This window comes from Gossypium raimondii, chromosome 11 (genome assembly GCF_025698545.1).
Source record: "Gossypium raimondii isolate GPD5lz chromosome 11, ASM2569854v1, whole genome shotgun sequence".
Taxonomy (NCBI): Eukaryota; Viridiplantae; Streptophyta; class Magnoliopsida; order Malvales; family Malvaceae; genus Gossypium; species Gossypium raimondii.
This window is the reverse complement of record NC_068575.1, coordinates 44,376,389-44,403,243: the sequence shown is the minus strand read 5'-3', so window position 1 is coordinate 44,403,243 and position 26,855 is coordinate 44,376,389. Positions and strand designations below refer to the sequence as shown.

At 35.5% G+C, this 26,855-nt stretch overlaps 3 protein-coding genes across 3 annotated transcripts; 1 reads left to right on the top strand and 2 right to left on the bottom strand.

The window, feature by feature from the left end:
- Nucleotides 1-18,285: 18,285 nt before the first annotated feature.
- On the bottom strand, nucleotides 18,286-18,904 carry LOC105801520 (RING-H2 finger protein ATL39). The gene has a single exon (XM_012632790.2). It carries the CDS (start codon nucleotides 18,902-18,904, stop codon nucleotides 18,320-18,322), a length of 585 nt encoding a protein of 194 aa, XP_012488244.2. The 3' UTR covers nucleotides 18,286-18,319.
- Nucleotides 18,905-19,433: 529 nt separating this feature from the next.
- Nucleotides 19,434-22,913, bottom strand: LOC105803710 (DNA-(apurinic or apyrimidinic site) endonuclease 2). Its single transcript, XM_012636089.2, has 10 exons — nucleotides 22,710-22,913; nucleotides 22,499-22,610; nucleotides 22,207-22,422; nucleotides 22,036-22,121; nucleotides 21,834-21,949; nucleotides 21,625-21,705; nucleotides 21,233-21,433; nucleotides 20,893-21,044; nucleotides 19,993-20,768; nucleotides 19,434-19,874 (listed from the first exon to the last, which is right to left on the bottom strand). The coding sequence occupies exons 1-10, from the start codon at nucleotides 22,815-22,817 to the stop codon at nucleotides 19,803-19,805; spliced, it is 1,920 nt and encodes a 639-aa protein (XP_012491543.1). The 5' UTR covers nucleotides 22,818-22,913; the 3' UTR covers nucleotides 19,434-19,802.
- Nucleotides 22,914-24,307: 1,394 nt separating this feature from the next.
- LOC105803712 (transcription factor bHLH121-like) lies at nucleotides 24,308-26,606 on the top strand. Its single transcript, XM_052623283.1, has 5 exons — nucleotides 24,308-24,559; nucleotides 24,705-24,826; nucleotides 25,431-25,558; nucleotides 25,637-26,086; nucleotides 26,158-26,606. Exons 2-5 carry the CDS (start codon nucleotides 24,718-24,720, stop codon nucleotides 26,293-26,295), a joined length of 825 nt encoding a protein of 274 aa, XP_052479243.1. The 5' UTR covers nucleotides 24,308-24,559; nucleotides 24,705-24,717; the 3' UTR covers nucleotides 26,296-26,606.
- The last annotated feature ends 249 nt before the right edge of the window (nucleotides 26,607-26,855 follow it).

Sequence of the window (26,855 nt, the reverse complement as noted above, 5' to 3'; positions counted from 1 at the left end):
CAATCCGGCGAAAAAGGTATGATTCTTTTCCTCTCTTCTTTGTATTTTGATAAAAAAAACTAAAACGAATAACTTAAAACAACAAGCGCCCAAAAAATAAAACGAAAGAATCATCTTTATATTCAAAGGAAATTTTTGTATTTCTCTCTTTTTCTCTGTGTTTTTTCGTATCCCCTCCTATTTACAGATTTGAAATCGGCCTTTTATAGCCGAAATGGAGAAGAAAAGAAAAGAAGAAAAATCCAAAGAAATCAAGGAGATTGTTTGTTGTCGCAGTATAACGTGGCCTTTTATTATCCATCTAAGAAAAAGTAAATACATCATTCATTGGAAGTAAATTATTATTACAAAACCATAAACCCATCTTATTCTCCTGTTGGAGATAAGATAAAATTTAATTATTTTTTGTGAAAATTGTTAATTGCCTAACCAGGGATAAAATGCCATTTTTTTTAACTTGGAGGAAATTAAAAAATTATTCAATTCCTGGGAAAAATTCTGTTATTCCCTTATAATGGATAAAATATTTAATTTCCATTTTAGGAAAAGTCGAAATTAATCTATTCATTTAAATAAATAATGTACCCTTATAAGGAAATAAAATCCATCTTTATCTCCTTTTGTTGGAACAAATTGAAATCTTAATATTAATTCAAAAAGAAATTCGGAATGTATTTTAACAAGGAAAATCCCTTTGATCCTTAACTTGTTTGGAATAAGATAAAAATATTCTCACCCGGGAATAAGGCGTATGTTGGGAGTGGTCGTAGTGCGAGATTCATGCGAGTGAGGACGGCGGTGCCGACTCTTGGCGCTAAGCGAAGCTAGGGTTTCTACTAGTCTATTTTTTGTGGGCTAGGTTTAGGATTATTGGGTTGAAAAGTATTGGGCTCGTTATTATGGGCCCGCTATTGCTTTTGTTGTGTTGGGCTCGATGTCGAGCACGGACAATTGGGCTTATTACAGCTCCCTCTCTTTGCTCGTTGCCGTGTAACGGGAATAGAGCAAAGACTAAGAGCCCAATTGTGTTTGGTCTTACTGAGCCTCGACTTCTCCAGTGCTTCTATTCTTTAAGTAGCTTCATTCCTTCCTACTGCATCTTCAGATATTTAGGCACTAGTGCTTCAATCCACTCCACTGCAATGTCAGGGAGATAGGCTTTGTACACTGTGGCTTCTCAAAAGAACAAAATTTACTATCTTTAGTCTGCTCCACTGCAACTTCGAGGAGATAAGACTTATAGCTTCAACTTGTTCTGCTACAACTAAAAGATAAATCTTGTCGCGACCTGATCTACTGCAACTTCAGAGAGATGAGATCTGTGATCTTAATCCACTCCATTGCAACTTCAAGGAGATTGGATTGGTTACTTCAGTCTGCTCCACTGCAACCTCAGGGAGGTAAGACAGCCATTTTTTATTTACTCCACTACTGCTTAGGGAGACAAAGTCTGAAATCATCAATCTATTCCGCTGCTGCCCAGGGAAGTAGAATTACTGGCTTCAATGTACTCCACTATAACCTCAGGGAGGTAAAATCCGCCATCTTCGATCTGCTCCCTCTTCGCTTAGGAGATAAGATAAAATCTTCAATCTATCTCAATCTAAATTCCATCTATTCCATCGCCAAAGAGATAGAATTCAATCTATTCCACTGCTGTACTCCAGATAGAATTACTGGCTTTAAAAGGTTTTAAATTATAAAATTAATCAACATTCTTTTAAATGCAAATAAATAACAAACAAAAAAAGGGTTAAGCGGTTTATTAAAACCATCATCAAAATTAAAACCTAGTGGTATCTATAAGTTTGGTAATTTCAGGAATTCTAATTCACTTATTTTGGCTTCGTAATACCAAGGTTCCGATTGTTTAGTAGGGACGGATGCCGGGAAACCCTTGGTCGCTAAACCACGAAGCTAGACGGATTTCCGGGCGTCCAACCCCTTGAAAACAAGGACTTTCGTCCAAAAGGTGAGATAAATTCTGGCAATGTACTCCACTGTAACTCATGAAATTTTTTAAACTTTAATTTCCAACCAAACAACTATCGATTGCTTGTTTAATTCCAGGAATCTGAAAGTTTTGAAACAAAATTTTGGTTTTTTTAAAAAACTGATCCCATCCTTATTATGTGGCCCCCTAAATTTTTTCCAATTGAAAAGGTAATCATTCAAAGGACCACAGGGAGGTAAAATCGCCATTTTTATTTGCTCCACTTGCTTAGGAGACAAAGTTTGAAATCATCAATCTATTCATTGCCCTTATAATAAAAAATTGAATGAAATAAGATGAGCATCATGTCAATAAAACTATTGGTTAAAGGATTATATTTAAATGTATATTAATTGTGAAATGTTGAAACTAAATATTTTAATTATTTAATATGTATAATAAGTATGAAGGTGCGTCTTGAATTAGAATAAAAATGAAAAATCAATTATATTAGAAACCATGGAAAGAATACTTGTCAAAAATTATTTGATCTTATAAAAAAATTTTTTCAAATCCGTAAATTACCACGGCCATCAGGGTAGGGGTCCAGAATTATTCCCGTTCTCCTAAGATTCTGTGATCTTAATCCACCCATTGCAACTTCAAGGAGATTGATTACACCGCTTCCATCGCAACCTCGTGGCGCGAGAACTTGATGCAGCCATTTTAAACTTTATAGACAAATTTTCCTAAAAATTTCATTCATACGATAGTATCGATTTAAATGGACAAAAAATGTAAATAATAGACTTGGTTACTCTCCCAATGTACTTATTTTAATATTAAATAACTTTTAAAAATATGAAATTTACATAACCGGATTATGTTATTCTTTTTAAATTAATTTTTTTAATATACATTTTAACATTGACAATGTTTTTTATTTTGATTTTGAAAATGGTTTTTCGAATATATTAATTGATTAACAAATCAAAATTGATATATAAATTAAACAAATTAATTAAAGTTATAAAAATATAATAAATATAAATTATTAAGTATTCAATTTTATGCAATCAATTTAAAATTGAATGTTAAACTAAATCATTAAAATGCCCAATAAATAAATGTTATTGAAAATAGATATATAAAAAGATAAAGAATAATTTAAAAATATATATAAAAAAAATATGATAAATAATATAATAAAATAAAATATATTATAATAGAATTAGAATTATAAAAAAAACAAAAGATAAGGCAAATAGAAGATTAATCAAGCATAAAACATGTAGGGCGGCAAGGAATTTAAGTCCGGAATAAAATTAATTTAACAAATTTACTAAGTAGACCTTTCCTAAAATTGTTGTTTGGGAGATCCTAACCCTTATTGCAATATAACCCAAGATACATAATTTTATCCTGTTTTAATTTCGTATATGAAAAAATAAAAACATGGATTTATTCTCATATTCTTTTTTGTTTGGAAATTTTGAGAAATTATTGTTAGAATCGCTTTTCATTGGAGTGCATTTTCTTGCTGGTATAGGAATTTTTGCCCTTTAGAAAAAATAACATTGTCATATTCGTATTCATATATCATTATTCCTAGACTAATTAAATGCTCCAAAAAATTTATAATTAAAAGATATAAGAAATAAAATAATTTCTAATTTTAATTTATAAAGATGCTATTCGAATATAAATAATTATAATTGAAATGAAAATATTGCAAATTTAATTAAGTAAAATTTCCTGGGAAAAATTTGCTAGAAAACGTCATATCCAAATGATTAGTCCGTGGAAAATTCTTTTTCGGTAGAGATAGCTTGCTGCTGAGGAAGTAGAATTCTGGCTTCAATGTACTCCACTATAACCTCGGGGAGGTAAAATCGCCATCTTCGATCTGTTCCACTCTTCGCTTGGGAGATAAGATCTGAAATATTCAATCTATTCCACTTGTTGCCCGGGAAGTAGAATTCTGGCTTCAATGTACTCCACTGTAATCACGAGGAGGTAAAATCTGCCATCTTTGATCTGCTCCACTACTGCTTGGGGAGACAAGATCTGAAATCTTCAATCTATTCCGCTGCTGCCCAGGAAAGTAGAATTACTGGCTTCAATGTACTCCACTGTAACCACGAGGAGGTAAAATCCCATCTTGATCCGCTCCACTATCGCTAGGAGATAAGATCCAAATATTCAATCTATTCCACTGCTGTTCCGGAAGTAGAATTCTTCTTATAATGCCTTGTTCTGACACTCTCCAGCCGAATTTCCTTTTTAACAACGGAAATTTTGAAAAATAGTTAATAATATTATTAATTCTTCCATTGTGAATAATCTATTTACAATCTTTTTTGTACTATAGTTCTTAAATTTATTCTTGAGATTATTCATCAGTAGTTCCCACCTGTGGATTCTTCTGTCTGTCAGCCTTTGTGGTGTTGAATGAGTAAATAATAAAGTATAGTCAGTTGTAGTTATTTAACTTAACTTCTTTCATAATTAAGCTTTTAATAACAAATACTTTCTCTCCTTTAGAAACTCAAAATTACTTTATGGTTTCATGAATCCACTCTTAAATGTTACTAATATTGTCGGATCAACCTGTCTATTCTAACTATCTATATTCCATTTAATCTTGATGGTCTATCCCTTGAAATTTTTATGAAATACCACTTTCTATAAATTGAATAACTCAGTCATATTTATCACTAAGTCAACTTGTCTATTGATTTTATATTAATCTAACTTATATTCAAAATGTATCATTAGAGAATAACAGTTTTCGTTTATACCATCATTACTATTAATTAAATTTAAATTTACCAACTAATTTCTTTAATCAACGCTCGTAAATTTGATTAACTGAGAGTTTTATTAACCATAATTGTAATTGAGAATTTTATTTAAGAAGATAGATTCTTTTTTAATGTTAATTATTTAATTCTGAATTTATTTCTTAAAATACAAGGTTAATTATTATTAAGCTTTTATCTTTTGGGAATGATTAGTGTTGATCGTATATGAAAGGAATGAAAATATCTTATTCTCGATTGCTTTGCCTCTTACGATCTAATTATTAAGTTCATATTTAATAATTTAACTGATCTTTTTTCATTCTATCAATTTTTGACTATTTTAAACATATAAAATTAAATAGTAACTAAGCATAATTATGATGTATCTAAATATGAATTTTATGGAATTGTTTTAATAATTCCTTCGATAATAATATAATTTGATATTTGTTTTTTATAATTAAATTAATAATTAAATACTAATCAAAATAATTATTTGAATTGGAAATTAAATACCAACCTATTTAAATATCATAACAATCATTACAAATTCAGAATTAAGTAATCAAACTTTAACCCTTGGATCTCAGTTGGTATTTCTATATTTGGGCCTTTTTTTTTAAACTTTCTAACTTAATATTAAAAACCTTTCTTCTAGTATGAAGCTTAAATCATGCGGTTGATACGAATGCGAATTACCTTTCCTTCTAGTTTTAATCTACAAAAAGTTCGCACTAAGAATGCAAAGTAAACAAAATTCTATCCGATAATATGAAGCTCTGAATTTTGTTATTAAATCCAGAATGAATGCTTAGGCTACCTGTAACAAAATTGCCAATAACGTTGTAGCAAATGCCATCTTCGATCTGTTCCACTACTGCTTAGGGAGATAAGATCTGAAATCTTCAATCTATTCCACTGCTGCCCAGTGAGATAGAATTACTGGCTTCAATGTACTCCACTGTAACCACAGGGAGGTAAAATCTGCCATTTTTTATTTGCTCCACTACTGCTTAGGGAGACAAGGTCTGAAATCTTCAATCTATTCCGCTGCTGCCCAGGGAAGTAGAATTACTGGCTTCAATGTACTCCACTATAACCTCAGGGAGGTAAAATCTGCCATCTTCGATCTGTTCCACTACTGCTTAGGGAGATAAGATCTGAAATCTTCAATCTATTCCACTGTTGCCCCAGGGAAGTAGAATTACTGGCTTCAATGTACTCCACTGTAATCACGAGGAGGTAAAATCCGCCATCTTTGATCTGCTCCACTACTGCTTGGGGAGACAAGATCTGAAATCTTCAATCTATTCCGCTGCTGCCCAGGAAAGTAGAATTACTGGCTTCAATGTACTCCACTGTAACCACGAGGAGGTAAAATCCGCCATCTTCGATCTGTTCCACTACTGCTTAGGGAGATAAGATCTGAAATCTTCAATCTATTCCACTGCTGCCCAGTGAGATAGAATTACTGGCTTCAATGTACTCCACTGTAACCACAGGGGGGTAAAATCTGCCATTTTTTATTTGCTCCACTACTGCTTAGGGAGACAAGGTCTGAAATCTTCAATCTATTCCGCTGCTACCCAGGGAAGTAGAATTACCGGCTTCAATGTACTCCACTATAACCTCAGGGAGGTAAAATCCGCCATCTTCGATCTGCTCCACTACTGCTTAGGGAGATAAGATCTGAAATCTTCAATCTATTCCACTGTTGCCCTAGGGAAGTAGAATTACTGGCTTCAATGTACTCCACTGTAACCACGAGGAGGTAAAATTCACCATCTTTGATCTGCCCCACTACTGCTTAGGGAGACAAGATCTGAAATCTTCAATCTATTCCGCTGCTGTCCAGGAAGTAGAATTACTGGCTTCAATGTACTCCACTGTAACCACGAGGAGGTAAAATCCGCCATCTTTGATCTGCCCCACTACTGCTTAGGGAGACAAGATCTGAAATCTTCAATCTATTCCGCTGCTGTCCAGGGAAGTAGAATTATTGGCTTCAATGTACTCCACTGTAACCACGAGGAGGTAAAATCCGCCATCTTTGATCTGCTCTACTACTGCTTAGGGAGACAAGATCTAAAATCTTCAACCTGCTCTACTGTCTCCGAGGGAGGCGAGGTTGGTGTCTTCGATCTGCTTCACTGTCAATGCAGGAAGGCAAGATCTGTTATCATCACTGATCTGTTCTCTAGGGAACATGACCTGTATAATGAACTTTTATGAACCTAATTATTCCTAGTGATTAGGATGTCATGATCAAATGAATCAAATGCTCCTAACTAGACATGTATGAATGACATTTGAATGAATGCAGAATGTCATTAAAATGATATTTTAACACTTGGGTTATTATTACTCCAAGTTTATTAAGGTTTCATCACTAATGTGTTATAACACCTTCTTGCTCAGCTAGCGTCTCCAAAGAAACACTTAGTCAGATTGCCCCACACTGTAAACGTCCAAGTTTGATCCACTGGGATATAAAATTTGTACCATCTTTCTCCCGTTGTAACCCAAGAGTAAAAAGATTTGGCATTTTCTTAATCATCTGCTATCACAACACAAGGATGTAGAATGTGAAGCTCATTTGTCATTTTCACCATTTCTAGGGAATCATACCAAATGTTCATGCACAAATGAAGAATATTCTTCTCCAAGAATAACTTCTTCTTATTATTCGGTGATCTTTGCTTGCTTGTTCATTGAGGTTTTGTCACCAACACGACATCTTGCCGTTCTTCAATCAATGTTTTAGACAACAAAACTCAAAAGGATAGTCTTAAATTAGACTCTTCCTTATTAGATTTCCAACCCGGTGCGTTCTAAACAATAGTCCTGTTTCAGGTTCCTGTATTATTTAGAAGCTTCTAGAGTAATATGCAAAACTTCCCTTGTGAAAGTTTTATTAGTCTATTAATCATTATTCTAATGCAACATGCTTGTAAAAAAGATCATGGATAAGAACTGAGTTGGTTCTGAGCATAGCTCGAAATGAATAAGTTGTCAAAGATAATAAAGATGGATAACAAAGAAATTGATTTAGGAATGCGTATCTTGGAAATGAATGAAGTGTTCCAAGAATAACAAAAATAGTATAAGGATTAGGTGCCCCAGATATCGCAGCTTGAACTTTGCTGTACAGACTTTCTGAAGACTATTTTGAGTTTAACATGTGCCTAGGAGATCTACAGTTCTTTGTCGATGCCCCAAGACGTCGCCTACCCTTTCCTGCTGATTCAGGTATAGCAAGACCACTGTATGCCCTATTCTGATCAGTATTTGAGCTGCGCCATTTTGATAAATCATTTGAGCCGCCCTTTTCGGGTTTTCAACTCAAATCCCCTTTGGTCTCAAGGCGCCCTTTGTGGGTTTTCACCTTGGCCTCTCCATTTTTTTTGACTCAAAGTGCCCTTTGCGGGTTTTTACCTTGGTCCTCTCCATTTTCTTTTTTCTTTTCTTTGACTCAAAGTGCCCTTTGTAGGCTTTCACCTTGGTCCTCCCTTTTTAGGAAAAGTACTTCTTAGCTGAATCTGAGTTTACAAGGCTTGAAAAATCTTTACGATCCATCTTACTCAAGATCAAAGCTTCTCCAGAAAAGGCTTTCTTTATGACATATGGACCCTCCCAATTTGGTATCCATCTTCCTCTAAAATCCTTTTGTATAGGAAAGGTTTTTCCCAACACTAGCTCCCCCCTTTTGAAATTCTTTGGGACGAACCTCCGGGTCTTTCTCTTAGGACAAAAATGCAGAGAAATGGCAATTCAACTTTAATGAGCAGAGCTATAATAAGCCAAACAGAAGGACATTGCCCCGGGAAAGAAATTTTACTGCATCGTTCATAACATTAATGTTGAACCTACTAAAAATTTCAGACATCATGCTATTATTTAGACTATAAAGTCAGTGCTTATCCCGAGCATATCTGGGTATGACCATGTGAAGACATCATTGAATTCTTAGGGTAACTCATAAGGTCCTGCCTTGTCTTTGTGGCCATGTCAATCACAACCTCACAATTTTTAATGATTCTTTGTGATATAGGATCTGTCCATCCTCTTATTCTATCACCCTCCTCAAGTCTGGAGATAAGCTACAATCTACGTCACCTTCAAAGTCATGAGATCTCTCCAAACACATGTCTCACTTAAAAGGAGATTCTGGGCCTGTAGCAGCGTCACTCATGTCATTGATATCCAATGACCTATTGTAGGTGCTAAAGGATATACAAAGAATATATGAATGAATGAACGGTTTGGCAGAAAAAGTCCAAAAGAATGAAAAAAATGTAAAGAATGAAAGAACATTTGCTCAAAGATGATTGCAATAATGTATTTCATTATAATAATAACGTTCAGACGTGAGCCTATTTCACAAAGAAATCCTTCTTGCTTCTAGGCTGAAAGCAACAAGTGTGTTCTGAACATTACTCTAATAGACTTTAAATACTTCAGGGGTTTCCTCTGCAGTCCCATTATTTAGAACACCTCTAAGGCGAATATCTAACAAGGACCATTTTAATTGTGTCTGCATATATGGCATCGATGTGCAAATTTCTCACCACTTCTTCATACATTGCAGTCCATCCATCCTCAATCATGATTGGGTAGCGGATTTCCTGCGCTAGACGAGTCACCAAACTTGACAATACCTATGTTGATAAGTCTTTCAACTTGCTTCTTGAAGGCAGTGCAATTCTCAATCGAATGTCCCATAATTCTCGCATGGTAGTCACATTGTGCATTCGCATCATACCACTTGGGATACGGAGGTTGTGGGGGTTTTATGTAGGAAGGAGAAACAACGTGGGCATCAAACAAGCTTTGGTACAGCTCCTTATACGACATCGGAATTGGCGTGAACTGGAGCTTCTCAGTACCTGGTTCCAGTCCAGATTCCTGTCTCAATGAACTTTGTTGACTAGCAACCCCCTTTCCTGGATGACTCACAGTAACTGATTTAGAGTAACCCGTGTTGTTCACCTCATTTTCTCTTCTCATTGGGACTAACCTCTTGTTATTATCCTCTGCATCAATTTTCCCACTCTTTATAGCGCTCTCAATCATTTCACCATTCATGACTATGTCAGGAAAGCTTTTTGTGGCACTTCCTAACATATGTGTGATGAAAGGTGCTTTCAGGGTGTTAATGAATAGCATGGTCATTTCCTTTTCCGGAGTGGTGGTGAACTTGATGCGACCTCCTCCATCTCTGTGCATACTGCCTAAAGCTTTCGTTCGGCTTCTTCTCCATATTCTGAAGGGTGATTCTATCAGGAGCCATGTCTGTCACATGACTATATTGTTTCATGAATGCTTGCGCCAAGTCCCTCCATGAACCAACCGTGGTACGACTCAACTGATTGTACCATTTGGATGCTGCCCCAGCAAGGCTGTCTTGGAAACAATGGATCAAGAGTTGGTCGTTATTAACATATCCCGCCATTCGTCTGCAGAACATGATGATGTGAGCTTCTGGGCAGCTTGTCTCATTGTACTTTTCGAATTCCGGCATCTTAAACTTATGAGAGAGCACTAAATCTGGCACTAAACTCAGCTCTTTTGCGTCAATGCCTCGATAACTCTCAGTAACCTCCATCGCCTTGAACTTCTCCTCGAGCCACTTGCATCTCTCCTCTAACTGTCTCGGTAACTCCTCCTTCACTCTTTCCTTCTCAACCACTTCATCAAAGTCAGGAATGGCAGAGTTAATAGGATTATTTTCAGGATTAAAACCCGGCCCAGTTTGGAGGTTCGAAATACCAGCTCGAAATTGCTGAGGCATGATGGTGACAGTAGATTTGCGCGGGTATTCAGCTTGAGCTCGCTCATGTGGAGGGGTGAAACCTGGAGGATAGAAAAGTTCATCATCATTTCCCTCATCGACATCTGCCATGGGGCCTTTTCCTTTGTCACCTCCCTTAGTTATCAGTCGGGTTAACTTTGCCACTATATCCTTTTGAGATTCCCGCATCTTCTCAGACATCTCTTGTTTCATCTTGTCTAACCGCTCATGCATTTGTAGCTGAAGCCGGTCTTGCATCTCTTTCTGGTACTGTTCGAACTTCTCTAATCTCTGATCCATATCTTTTGTCTTTGCTCGAGTGCCGTATTGGTGTCGGGTTGGTTGGTTGGTTTCCAGGTTAACTGAGCAATAATTTTAATTAATTAGGATCAATTAAAGGTTTTTAATGCATATGATGCGATGCATGAGATGAATGCATAAAGAGACGTTAATTCTGATTCAATTCCATTTAGAAAACTTTACTAGAGGACAAATTTTTTTACATAAAGCGGATATATATACGGCTTTGCCCTCATACTCCAAGCAAATACATCTTCTCCTTCTTCATCCGGATGTTAAGATAAACCTCGCGAACTTCCAAAGGATGTCATTGCTAGCTCATTCTGCTTGATTCTGGTCGCAATCTGTTGTCTGCCTATCCTCGCAATGCTCATTAGCTTCTTTAAGAAATTTGGAATGTTGAAAGCTCTTAGACAATCATCTTGAATCCTCGGGCCCCGAAGTAAAGTCACGAATTCTTCCATCGCCCTTCTTGTATTTCTTGGAATACATTCAGGCTGCCGTACTATTTTCCATTTTATCAAGAAACCCGTTTTCTTATGATAGGCTTTCTAAATTATCAATCAAACTTGAATCAACATCTCTTTTCTAAAATGCAAATGCAATGCAATCATAACCAAAACAAAACAAAACGGGTTAGTATCGGGTATAAACATTAAATCCAATACAATCAAGAAATAATAAAAACTCCTAGTCAGGTATCTACTAAGGTTTTGAGTAATTCTACCTAGGGTAAGTTCCTAAGGTTCACTATATGCGGTTTGGCTTCTAAGGTAAAGGTACCCGAACCAGTAGATTCCTCGATCCTCGCCCATTATAGGCTCATGTGGACCGAGTTCAGTTCAGGGGGACACATTTCCCTATGGCTGCACGGAGATGAAAATCTCACGAAGACATAGATACGGATGTATCCCGGAAGCGGTCCACTACCCTACACGGAGGTGAAAACCTCACGAAGGACTAGTTTCTCGCTCCCACTTAAAGGGTGAAATGCAAAATGCAAATGCAAAGTTGCTAACACCATGATGAAAAAACAATGAAGGGAACTCATGAAAATTTTTTTAAAAAACTTTTAATTTCCGACACCAAGACAAACGTAATCAGTTTATGGCTTGACTCTCTAATGTCCCTAGCGGAGTCGTCAAGCTGTCGAAACCGTTTTTTTGAAAACAAAAATTTTGGTTGTCGACTTTAAAAATAAAACTGGAGTCGCCACCGATCCTTTATTAAGGTGTGATCGGCCCACCTTAAAAATAATTTTGGTCTGCGAAATTTGAGAAAATAGGTTCGGGAGTCAGTTACGCACGAGGAAGGATTAGCACCCTCGTAACGCCCAAAATTGGTACGAAATTGATTTTTTTTTGAATGCCTTGGTGTCGAAAATTTGAAAAGATTTTAAAAGGAAACTTTTTATTTCATGAATGAATTAAAATGATAAGACATTTCTATTTCAAAGAAATAAAACACCACACCCAGTGAGTTAGGGCACAATGTTTTTAATTCTTCAAAATATCTGAATATTGCCTTTTGCTTATGAAAATTCTTATTTCGAGAAGAAAATGTCATGACCAGTAAGTTAGGACCCAACATTTTTGAATTCCCGAGAATAAGCTTTTATTTGAAATTTGTGGATTTATTGCAAAACAAATACTTGGCTTTCTAAATTCATCGAAAAATAATCGCAATCCAGTAAGTTAGGACACGATCTTTCACGAGAATCATGAATGCCAAATATTTTGGAATTTATAAAATAGGATGATTTAAATACATTGAGAGCCAAAATATACATTTTTTAGAAAGTATGATAAAAGTTAATGCATAACATGAAATCAAAATTTTAATTTAAATTATACATGTATACGTATTTACAAAATATATATATATGAGCACATACAAGTAAATTTAAAAATACGATATGCATATGTTTAACACACATATAAGGATACATATAAAAAAATGGAGCACATCAATCCAAAACTTAATAAAATGCATGTACGTATAAATATGAAAATAAAAAAGTATGCATATGAAAATAAAATGTATGAGTATATGTAAAATAAAAAGTATGTGAAAGTTAAAGGAAAGTTATATATATATATATATATATAAATATGTGAACACGTGTATTATTTAAATCTAATATATATATATATATATATATTAAATATGTATAGACACTATATATGGAATGTGCGTACGTATATATATAGAATATAATAATAGTAATGAAAAATAATATAATAATAATAGAAAACCATGGTAAAAGAATGACTAAGATGGCAAAAAAAACTTAATTTGAATTTAAAAAAAAGAAAAATAATGGGTAAATTTCAAGCAAACTAAAAAGGACCACATTGAGTGCGCATCTGACGTGGGGACCAAAGGAAATTATCCCGCCCTCCTAAGCGTTGCCTGATGAGAGGACTACTCAAACAAGAATCAAATATGCGGCCTAATTTAAAAAACAAAATGGACTTGATTGAAGCGCGTCGCACCGGGAGGGACTAAACGTGAAATTTCCCTTTGACGGAACAAGTAAATCTCAATCTATTCCCCGGGTAAATTTGCTTCTTACTCCACTAACCTCGGGAGAAATGCCATCTTGATTTCCCTTGTTAGATAAGATCAAATTTCAATCTATTCCTTTTCCGGAAAATCGGCTCTGTATCCGTAATCCAGGGTTCCCTTCTTGATGCCCTTTTGGGGCAGAAAATTCCTTCCTGCCGAAGAAGTAATGCTCTTGCCGGAGGAAAAATCTTATCCCCTTTGGGATAGATAATCTTCAATTATCCCCGGAGTAAATTCTTTATTCTCACTGAACAGGGAAATCCATTTTATTGCTTGCAGAAATTCCTTCAATTAATAGGGGTAAACCCTTGTTCCTTCCTGGAGGTAAACCCTCTTTCCCCCGTGGGATAAGATAAATCCATCTTTCCTTTCCCTGGAATGAATTTCTTCAATTCATTCCGAGAGAAATTCACCTTGATGCCCACTTGGAAAGAAATTATCTTTCCCTTCGGAGTAATTACTTCTGTAATAACGGGTAAATCCCTTATCCTTTGCTGGAGAAGACAATCTTCTCATTGGCGCCGGGTAGAATAGCTTCAATGTACTCCTAACCCGGGGTAAAATCGCTCTTGATCGCTCCTCCGGGAAATAAATCTTCAATCTTTCTTCCGGGGATTGTGTTTCATCGCCCCTTGAGAAGAAATCTTATCATCCGTCTTGGCAGAAAATCTTTATGACCATTTCCAGGATAATGCATTAATGCAATGCTAACAGACATTAATACATTTGGAATGAATATTAAATGTATTTAACACGGGTAATTCCCATTTATGTTCTCACTAGGATAAACTTCCTTTCCTTCCAAGAACATTGTGTCCCCAAAGCCAGTTATCCGGAAAATTTTACATCTTCTCCTGAACCAGAGTAAAGATTTATTTCTAATATCTAAAAAGGATGTAGAATGAATCATTGTCATTTACATTTGAATACAATGATGAAAATGAAAATTTTTAAAACTTTTATTATTTATTTTTGTTCATTAGTTTTCACCCGCTCTTCTTAAAATTTTAGCAAAACCAAGAAGTCAATTGACCTTTTATAATTTACTTTGTTAACATATTTATTTATATTTAAACAGAGTAATTGAACCCTTTGAATTTAATCTAAATCATACAATGCATGCAAAAATCTTAAAATATTTTAATTTGATGTTGCGTATGTTACAAGAATTGTTTAAATGTTTAAAAAAATTCAAGATAACAAATAGTTAAATTAGTCCCCGTTCAATGCTTTGGTTGTAATATTTGAGTTTAAATTCCTGAATTAGCTTTTCATACCCACCTTTGGATGAAGCATTTCCTATCAAAATTTAATGGATTTAAAATATTTAGCCCTTTGGAATAATTTGTAAAATTGGTTTATTGGTATTTTGAAATCCTTTTGGTTTACGGCTTTTTTTTCTTTCTTGACTCAAGTCTTTGTGTTCCCGGTCCTCCTTTTGAAAACCTTGTTAATCGATTAAGGTTAAATTTGATATCTTACCTGTTCAAAACCTTTTTGCTAGCCCCTTTGGTTCACTCTCTAAATTTTTGTAAGGGGTTTTCCCTCCCTTTTTTTCGAACCCGTTCCTTGGCTAAATGGTCCTTTAAAGGGTTTAATAACAAGGAAACGAAAAATTTTCATCTCTACTAAGTAACTCTAAAATTTCACATATGCTTATTTGACATTCCTTTTATTGGGTTCCATAACCTTGATTTGGGAACTCGGTCCCTTGGGGATGCAATCAACTAAATTTAATACGAAAGGACCCAAATTCTTTTCTACATTATAATACTAAATGCACTCAATATAGACTTAAAATTCTACTAAAGGAATTAAAATTTCTTAATATAAAGCCTTTGTGTGCAAGAATACAAAAATTTAATGATCTTTGGAAAGTCCAAAATAAAATTAAGAGAAAGACATTGCCAAGATGATTCAAAATGTTTCATTAAAAATACGGATGAGCATTCAAATTTTCTCTTTAAACAATTTGAATACAAAGATTAATATTGGCCGGTCCAATTAAAATTAAGAATAAAAACCATTTATTGTTCATATATCTGAGTGCAATTTCCAACTTCTTAAATTGCCCACCAATGATTGGAATTCCCAAATAAAACTTGTCCTTGTATATTTCACTTGTTCTAAGGCATTTAATGATGCCATAATCTCGTGTATCACATTTCTCATATACCACTACGATTGGGGTTTTGGAGGAGAACAACGGGACAATTTTGTACCTTATCCCGAAGCGGGAATTAGAGTCCCTTTCTGTATAATTTGTTGACAACCCCTTGGGGTGGGTTTAGAAACCTGTTGCACCATTTCCTCCTTGGACACCGATTCTCTAATTTCCCTCTTAAGGCCTCATTCACTATGACTTGGAAACTTTTGGACTCAAATTGATAAAGGTGTTCTTTTTCTGGTCTTTTTATGTTTCTTTACCCTCCTTCCTTTTCCAAAGCTTTGTCCTTTCTCATATTTAAGGGTCTTAGTTTAATGATAATGTTCATTCTTCAGTTTGAACCTTGCGACTCCCAATTGTCATTTGTTTAAATTTAAACTTCAATTGGTATTCATGCCATTCAAGAAATGTATGAGCTGCCCCCTTTCTTAATTTAACTTTGAGGAGCACTGCATAATCTTTTTCATGCCTCGATACTAGATATGTTGACTTCCCGGCCTTGTCCCTTTAGCTCTAACCTTTCCCCTTTTAACACTTACGCGGGGTAATGATATTTGGTAAACCCCAGTTGATTTACCCAATTACTGTGGTCTTTTTTACCCTGGGAGGTAAAGGGGATAAAAGCTATATTCCTCCGAATCTGGGCTTTTTGTATCTTTATACGGACTTGCCATTTTGAACCGATTTAATCTCTTTCTCTTGCAACCTGCTTTTTGCCTTCCCTTTCGTCCCTTTAACTTTCCCTATCTTTTGTCTTTCTGAGCCTTTGTTGGTTTGGGTTGTTTGGTAGAGCTTTATTTTAGTATTAATTTTAATCATATTGCTGCTGAGTGGATAAGGGTTTTGTTTTCTTAGAAAATTTATAGGGACAATTTTTTAAGTATATTTTAATAAGCAAAACTTTTCTTCAATTTTAGAAAACTCAACCAAATTTTCTAGCATTTGTTCTAATCCCATCCCTTCATAGTTTAAGAAATTGGAATTAAGTCTTACTCATTATGATAAGTCAAATCTTACCCTTCTTATTCTATACTTTTAAAATTTATTTATCGAACTTTTTATTGGCCAATAAATCAATTTCCTCTTTTCTAAATCAAATTGCATCATCCAAAACAAAACGGTTTATGGTTAAATTAAATCAATAATCAAATTAAATCATGAACTAAAAACACAGGTAGTTCGGTTACTAATTTTTCAAGAAATAAACGGTTCCTGTTGATTATAGGTAGTCCAGTTATGGGCTTTTAGGCCGAGATGAAATTCACAGCATATAGGTTCCAGGCCATAAGAGGGAAAATAAAATGTATGAGTATATGTAAAATAAAAAGTATGTGAAAGTTAAAGGAAAGTTATATATATATATATATATATAAATATGTGAACACGTGTATTTACGAAATCTAATATATATATATATATATATATTAAATATGTATAGACACTATATATGGAATGTGCGTACGTATGTATATAGAATATAATAATAGTAATGAAAATAATATAATAATAATAGAAAACCATGGTAAAAGAATGACTAAGATGGCAAAAAAACTTAATTTGAATTTAAAAAAAAAGAAAATAATGGGTAAATTTCAAGCAAACTAAAAAGGACCACATTGAGTGCGATACAGACGTGGGGACCAAAAGGAAATTATCCCCGCCTCCTAAGCGTTGCACAAGAGGACTACTCAAACAAGAATCAAATATGCGCCTAATTTAAAAAACAAAATGGACTTGATTGAAGCGTCGCACCGGGAGGGACTAAACGTGAAATTTCCCTTTGAAAAGCGCGGATCCTCCCCACCGGGTCGGGTCACCGCGCGGGATATACTGGGGCAAAACGGCGCCGTTTTGCTAATGTTACTTAAAACAAATTTTCCCTTAAAAATCATTTATAACAGATGGTAAAGGGGGAAAAAAAAACTCATGTGTTCTCTGCTAGGTTTATACCACTGCCTTGATCTGCTCACTTGGGCCTTGGGCGGTGCTCATGGCGACGGAGACGGCACCAATCCGGCGAAAAAGGTATGATTCTTTTCCTCTCTTCTTTGTATTTTGATCAAAAAAAAAACTAAAACGAATAACTTAAAACAACAAGCGCCCAAAAAATAAAACGAAAGAATCACCTTTATATTCAAAGGAAATTTTTGTATTTCTCTCTTTTTCTCTGTGTTTTTTCGTATCCCCTCCTATTTACAGATTTGAAATCAGCCTTTTATAGTCGAAATGGAGAAGAAAAGAAAAGAAGAAAAATCCAAAGAAATCTATTATGTTATTTGTTGGCCTATTGCTGCCCGATTTTTGCTATTCTGTTCTGCTTTCTTTTCTTTGTTGTATTGTTTGTTGTCGCAGGTATAACGTGGCATGAAGCGGCGCATGTTGGGGAGGGTCGTGGTGCGAGATTCGCGGCAGCGAGCGAGGACGAGCGGTGCCAGCTTGCTGCGGCGCTAAGCAGAAGCTAGGGTTTCTACTAGTCTATTTTTTGTGGGCTAGGTTTAGGATTATTGGGTTGAAAAGTATTGGGCTCGTTATTGGGCCTGCTATTGCTTTTGTTGTGTTGGGCTCGTATGCAGGCCTGGACAATTGGGCTTATTACAGGTTTAAATTGAATTACTCATAATTGAGAGGAATCAAAATTGGTATTGCTCCATTTAACAAGGGGTCAAGGCCCGTCATCAAATGTAGGAACCTTTACTTCATAACGTTCTCAAGAGTAGGACTAAATAAAAGGGAAAAAATAAAGAACAAAAGGAAAATTAGACAAATGTATTACGTATACCACCATAGAAACCCAACAATGGAAAGTGATTACTAATATTATGCCTTTGGTTCCTGCAATTATTAGACCTTGCCGATTGTAGGCAATGCTCCAGAACCTTATCCCTGCAAATGGGACAATGCAAAGATGGAACCTCAAGCCATTCTTCAATACAGTCCTTGTGGAACATGTGCTTACACCTCGGCAACACCCTCACCCTCTCTCCATGCACGTACTCTTCCAAGCATATAGCGCAGGTTTCAAGCTCCGAAATAGTGTCGGAACAACTAGGCTCCGATGAGGGCATCATTGATTCTCCGTATACAAGGACTGGAATCTGGTCAAGCTCGCTGTCGACAGATGGTTTTGGCTCGGTTTTGTTCTCATCGGAAGAGTGGTTTGGTGATCGGAAAATGCATTTGTAGATTAAGAAAAAAATTATACCAAGACTTATCACTGCAACCATGACTGTAGACCAAATGCGGTCGACTAATACATTCAAGTGTTGGTCATTGTGAGGTGAGTTATGGTCTGTGAGTATAAGCCTGTGACTGTTGAGACTCAAGCCTTTGGCAGGATCCATTTGGGATGTTTGAAAGTGTGAGGAGTATCGATTCAAATAAATAAGGAACATGGAGGTGATTTCGCCATTTACCTAAATTGTAATGACAGTTTGCTTAGCCTTGGAGAAAAAGTAAAATCCTGCAATAGATATTATACGAGTATTGACAAGTGATGAGCATGGAAGGGGGATGCTTGTATGCGTTAGAAACTGTGACCGCTTAGGTTTTCCTGGAAACAGCTCATTTGATCATTTAAGGAAAATTACCCGAATAGGAATAATACGCGGCCATTCGATTTCTCATTCTAACCAATGAAGTCCCCGTTGGTTTACCATTTAAGTGATGTTTTCTTTCGCTGTCCAAGTTAAGAAATCCAACTCGGTTTGTCTACGAGTGACGTATGCTTGTGTGCGTGTTTTTTTACAGGGATTGTAACCCAGACTGATGTCTGAACACTCCATTGGTGGTTTTATTTGGAGTGAATAGTCAGTGTAGTGCATTCCATCCATCTACTCAAGGCCTTTTGATTGATGAAGAAAAATTGTCCTCTTTGATTCATATAAGATAGTTTATTGATGAAAAATGATTCTCTTTGATTCATGTAAATACACTATTCAACCAACAAAGAAGAAACAGATTACAGGAAGTTGACCTTATGGTGGTGGTAATGTTGATATCATTGACAAATGCAGTGTTAAACCACTGAAAATTTGATCCATTTGACTAATTAAGATGAGCTGACGTTCAACATCCTCAGTACATGACCAGGATGAAAGAAAGAGTTCGCTCTCTAGCATGGAAGAGGCTGAAATTGATCAATAATTTACAACATGGGCGGTATGCCAGCATTGAGGAGCAGGTCAAGAGGGAAGGACATGTGCATATCCTCCCATCAAACTTTGAGATGAAGGATCACCATCATTTTGGCCGTGACTTCGTAGAAGCCCATCTGAAGTAACCACAATTTGCTTCAGGGTTGGAAGAAGGACCCTGTAAGATGCCAAAAGAACAACTTGAATTATTTCATAAATCCAACACCTTTCCTAATGTAATCAGTAAACTGCACTTGAAGAGCAGACTGGTTAATGAATTGACAAAACACGCATACCTCAGCTCGAGCGCACACATAGAACCTATGACCAAAATTAGGACCTGGTTTCTTCACTACTCGAGAAACACAAGGTTCTCTATGGCCCTTACAAAGAGGTATGCTGTTTTGCATGAGTTGTTGGATCCTTTGCCACTCCAATAATGCATCACTCTTCTTCTGTTTCTCCAAATAACGACTACCATCTTGTTCTTCTTGACCCTGTGAGGATGCATTCCCATTTGTGTTGTTTTGTGTTGGACTACATGGACGATCTGGTTCTTCTTGACCCTGTGAGGATGAAATTCCATTTGTATCATTCTGCATGGTACCGCATCTATGATCATCCATCACAGGAGCTTCCTGGGACTGATTGTTAGAGTTTAGGACACCGGTCTGGCTAGTTGAAATATCATTTGTAGAATTCTCGATGCCATCATCTAGGTTGTGACTTTTCTGGAAAAATGATCTCAAGGAGAGCTGTTGACTCTTTCTAGCTCTTTTCCTGGTTCGTTTGTTAGGCAATGGCCTGGCGTACTCCTCGTTGAATACAATGGTAGTGCTACAAGCAGCCTCCTCTTTGAAATCTTCAGAATGACCAACAACTTTTAGGATGGGGTTTCGGGAGTCCTGGTCCAAAGAACGGCAGGATATATCGGTTCCATTAACATCACAATTAGCTATAGACCTTTTTACATGACTGCAACCTCCTGAGATGATACTTTCATCAGGAAATGAACTTGATACTACATCGGATTTGACTTGCTTAGTAGCTTGCCTTCTCATTAAAACTGACACTGTACAAGAAAAATAGAAGAACAATATTTGAAAAATTACATTGCTGCAGAAATAATTCTCTAATACATATATACTAAATTTTAAATGAAAGTAATGTCCAAACATGGGAACTGAATCTCGTACCAAGAGTTTGCTGCAGACCATGAACCATTGGCAGATATCTAGCAGCTAAAGATGGAGTGCTATGTTCTGAGACATAAGGGATTTCCCTTAAGCACGTATAAACAGGTGCATGGTCCGAACCTTCTAACTTAATGTTCCACCCTCCTTTCCACCTGCATGAGGCAAAATAGACAAAAACATGCTAACAGAATTACCTAAATATTTAGAATATTGTCGGGTTTGATTTAGAGTAACATGATACTTCAGTGACCATTACAATCAAAACTTAGACCTTCGATCATTAAGATGACCACCAAGTAATTTGAAAAGAGAAAACTACAAGGTTAGATCTAATCTTTACCTTGTTGCACTTCCAGGCTTCCACCGCTTGTATTCTGTCAAGATGGCACACTCCTTCACATGGCAGGTTACCAAATTATGTCCCTCTACATCGTGCTCCTCATGTAAGCAAGGCCCAGCACATAGAATATGATCAATTCTTGTCCCATAATTGAATTGCTCAGCACCAGTATTTGAAGGCCAGCATGTAAATGCTTCTCTTCTGCAAATAAGTTAAAGATGGAAAAACAAGTAAATAACCAAAACCATAAAACAATAAAAGCCTTCATAACAACAGAATAAATGCTTACCTTACCTGTTAATAATGATGAAAAAGCAGAACTTCTAATAATGTTATAAGAGGAATATCAATTTAATACAATGAATTCAATGTCATAAGAAGAAAGTTAAAACCTGTTTGGATTTTTTGCCCTGAAAACATCAAAGAAATGGCCTCCAGATTCCACTAGCATTGATCTAAACCATGTTCTAAACCTACAATGGATTGCAACTGAGCTAAGTACTTTGAAAGAAAGCCAGTTTCATCCCATAATATATACAATCCATAGAGTTGTAAACAATGTCAGACTCAGACAAGTTACAAAAATAGGTCAGACGCTTACTCATTCTTCTCAAAATCTGGTCCAGCTTCACAACGATCAATAGCAGAAGGAGCAATGTTGAGGTCACCAACAACAAAAATCCTCCTTCCTCGACACAACAGAGACTCCCATCTTTTCTACATCAAAGACAACCAGTGTCAATCCCCATTGCACCAATTTCACATCTCTCAAACAGAAGTTCTCACTAAACAAATTTCATCACCTCTAATATCTTGAAAAAGTTGAGCTTGAACTGTATTCTCTCAGAATCACCGTCCCCTGCTCGGGGTCCATACAAGTTGAAAAGAACTAACAAATACATTAAGAAAAGATTGAGACAATCGTACCATCTTACAAAGAACTAGCCCAATTAATAATATCATGTTAAACTAACCGAAATGACCATGATCTGTGATAATGCACCGCCCCTCACTATCAACTTTGAGAAGCTCCTCTCTTGAAAACTCCACAAGCCCTTCAGCTACTGCTGAAGCTGCTTCGTCTTTTCTAGAACAACCTAGGAGACCCGTGAAGCCTTCCTCCGCCGCAATCGGCAACGCCGCTTCTACACTGGAGAACGCCGACTTAACACGACAAAATGTTGCCACACCTGAAAATAAAAATAAAAAAGTGGGGAACTTTTCTTTTCTTCTGTTCTCATTGAGGCACACAATCGAACATCTTACCGGAGTAACCAGTTCGGCCTTTGTCGGAGGTACGAGTGCAGGAAAAGAAGGATTCATAGCCATCGGCTATTGCCAAATCCGCCGATAATTCTTGTCTTCTCAATTTCGTCTCCTAATTCAACCCCCCAAAAAATTAGGAAAAATAATTAAGGTAGTAAATATATATTAAATTTAAAGAAGAAGAAAAAAAGGGGGAAAGAAAATTTGGGACCTGGATGCAGATAATATCAGCATCAAAGGAATTGAGTAATTTAAGGAGAGAACCGAACTGTGAGACTCTTTGCCTCAGTCCATTTACGTTGTAAGTTACTATCTTCATTTCTTCGTAACTTAATTTTCCCCCTTATTTTCCTTCTCTTTTCTTTTCTGGTTTGAAGCAGATAATATCAGCATCAAAGGAATTGAGTAATTTTAGTTTGTTTTTTTTTTTTTTTGTTCAGATTGGAAATTATCAAAATATTATTATTTATATCTATTTTATTATTTAAGTTTTTATTGAATTGGTATCTAGACCTTCTTAACTTAATTAAAATATTTTTGTATTGTTTAAAAATATTTTAGTCTTTTTATTTTAAAAAATCAATAAAAATATACATAATATAATATTTAAACCTACATTAATTGCAGATATTAAAATTTATCACTCAACTAAAGTTTCATTTTGATATATTTTATATATTTTTATTTTAATATGTACAATTTATTATCTCTTTCAGTTGTATATATTAATAATCTTATTAATTGAGTTAGCGTAATGTCAACTTGATTTAACTCACAATTGATGATAAAAGCATGATAAATAATTGTAGAGCATTTAGTATTATTTGTCTCATGTATTTATGTATTTAAATTTTATTTTACTCAATTTAATCTAATTTTTATTTTAATGTCATACATATTTTATATGTTATTATGATTAATTAGTTTCAAATCATATGTTTCATTATTTATTGTATGTTATTTTTAAAGATGTGTTTTAAATTTGTGGTTTCCACATGCATAGCGTGTGATAATATTTCTAGTTAATATTTGAAGGAATGATATTTGTTACATTGCCGGTGAAATTTCTAGACTCTATAAACAATGTTAGGAAGTTGACAAGTGTCATATAAGAGTATATTAAAATATTAAAAAATTATTAGAATCCGATCCAGAACAAGGATTCTAAGTAAAATAGAATTTTGGGAGATAAAAAATGCAAAACTCTATATTTCTATTCTATTTAAATTATATATACATATAGAGGAATATAAAATTCTTTTTATTTGTATCTCCAAATTCAAATTCCATTCCACATAAGTAAAAATTCACTTTTTATCTTGCTGCTAAAGGTTTACTCATTAGTAATATTGAATAATAATAATTTTCTACATAATTTATTTTTTAACAATTCCAATTTTGTCACAAAGTCAAAGCTTATAGGGCTTTGACTTTAATTCTGATAAACTAACTACTAACCTTTTCACTACAAATAAAATAATTTGACTGAAGACTCTACTTGATTGAATTTTGATTTAAAGGAAAAAAATAGTGGAGCTAAACTAACTCACTCAGAACACATATGATAATTTTTTAGAGCTGTTTGTGAAATAAAAAAACTAAACCAAATACTAATCAATATTTAAAATATATATAAAAGTTAATTAAATTATACTTTATGGATTATTATATATATAACATTTGCATCCAATTAAATTAAAAGTCAACGCAATCCTACGAAATTTACGGTGGTCTACAACCCACTTGAAAAAACCGCCTTTTTTGTGAAGTTAATTAAATCCAACAGGTCCCACAAACAGGTTTGGGCTCGTGGTGAACACAAGTTAGTGCTGTTGTGGTTTGAGTTTCCTCTTCTTTCCCCCATTTACGATTTTCCCTCTCAGAATTCACCCAAGCAAAGGCAAAACACACATAAAAGTTTTGGATCATCAGCTTGATTTATAACTTTAAATGCCAGCTTCATACTAAGGGGAAAAAATCAGCAATGGATCATCAATAGAAGCCTAACGATTTCTCTAAGCCAGCGGCAGCAGATTTGGACCCCTCAAACCCTGAACCCAGGTTTTTGTTCTCTTCGTCGTGTTAAATTTCTTGTTTTATTTCTTGCTTATTTCACAGTTTAATTGCGGTACTTATTTAGTGTTGGTGAATCATCGTGTTATTTTGGTGGTTGTGATGGACATTCATTGTTTCTATAATTTGGCAGACAAAGGCAGGAGATGGAAGCTAATGATCCAATAGCTGCAAGGAAAGTTCAGAAGGCGGACCGTGAAAAATTGAGGAGGGACAAGCTGAATGAGCAGTTTGTTGAGTTGGGTAACATGCTAGGTAAATTTATGCCCATTCATTACTTGTTTTAGGTGACTATGAATTTACCCTGTGTTACTAGGATAACTCATCCTTTTCCACTAGCTAATGGGGTCTTTAGTGTAGTAACAATTTGAACTATCTAATTTCAAGTTCGATGCCATTGTCGGTTGTTACGGTTGCGCCCATCTCGTTCATTCATCTGCTAGATGCTGCTGCTTTGATGATAAGCAGTTGGAAAACTTTGAATGCCTACTAAACTTGGCTCACTTAAAAGCTGCTGATAAAACGTCTTGTAATCTTTTCGTGTTTAGGATGCATAGTTACCGATGCATATAGACGACTAAAACATTCAAATATTGCTTGGAACATCGAACAAAAGCAATTCAGGAAGTAACTATACTTGTTAGGAGCTTGATTGCAGCGATTAACTCATTTCGTCTGATATCCATGTCTACTTTGTTCTTTCTTTCATTGAAGTTGTATCGACAGTTATACTCGGTTCCTTTTGTCCCTACCTCTACAGCACTTCTCTTAGGCATGATTACTGTTAATTCTTCCCTGAATGCACTTTTTGTTAAAAGTTAAGTTCTTGATTTCTGAAAATTCATTATTTGAAATGTAGACCCAGATAGACCTAAGAATGATAAAGTAACTATACTTGTGGATACAACCCAAATGCTTAAGGATTTAACTGTCGAAGTCAACAGACTAAGGGCTGAGTGTTCATCACTTACTGAGGAATCACGTGAGGTGACATTCTCTTAGTATTAAAACCTTTAGATTATGGTACTTTTAGTTGCTTTCTCACTTGCATATTGTTCCAACCAGCTGAGTCAGGAGAAGAATGAGCTCAGAGAGGAAAAGGCTTCTTTAAAAGCTGATATCGAAAACCTAAACATTCAGTATCAGCAAAGACTTAGTGTCATGTTCCCATGGACCGGTATTGAACCTTCAGTTGTTGTGGCTCCCCCTTATTCATATCCAGCTCCTCTGCATGTCCCTACGGGTCCAATTGCAATGCACCCCTCACTGCAACCGTATCCATATTTTCTAAATCATGGTCCAGGTGCTGTTGCCAATCCCTGCTCAACCTACATACCATATTCAATGGAACAACCATCATCACAACCTACATCGTCTTCACACCTTTCTTTCCAAAGGGATTGCAGAGGCAAACCAATGGATGACCAAGGAGGAAGTAACAGAGATAGTTGTGATGGTTCTAACGATGTGGTGACCGAACTTGAGCTGAAGATACCTGGTTCATCAACAAATCAGGTATATTTTATCAATCTATATCCCTGGTTGTAATGTCTGTGATGCTAAATATAACCAAATGTCATATGCAGGGTTTGTCTGCTGGAGAAACAAAAGGCAAGCAAACTGAGGAGAGAAGTATGGTGAACGGTATCACTTCAAGCCGATCTCAAGGTCCTCACGATAGCGCCTCTAACAATCTGGATGAAGTTTCAAAGTCCAACAAATGAACAATTTTTCAAATTCCTGATATTCTGTGTTAAGTCCGACAAGGGTAGTGCCGAAAGAAGTACGTAAACAAGGGTGCATTTTCTGCTTACTGCCAGATTCTTTGGCATTAGGAGGGTCTAGAAGATGCTTGTCTGAAACTATCAATGATGTTGAGGCAGACCTGGATGATTTCATCATCTAGGTATTTCTGAATTGCAAATTTTCTATTGTTAATATCATTCTATCCTGCTCATTTAGAATTGATGCGATGATCAGGATATGTTATAATGCTATCTAGAAAGGAACTTTCTTTTTTGTCCTGTTCATTCAATCAACTGTTATTGTTGTTATCCCTTTCTCTCAATTTTTAACATTTACCCCCCCCTTCAAAAAAAAAAAAAACTAGGCAAAAGCTGATCCCCTAACAAGGGCCCCCACTTGTCATTGTGGGTGAATGACTCCCAACTTTTCAAAGTTCCAGTCTTCCCCCACTGCAATTATTGCAATAAAATGACAGGCCACTAGCCTAGCAGCCACCAATATGCGACAAGTTGACTAGACTTTACCAGATAGCGGTCAT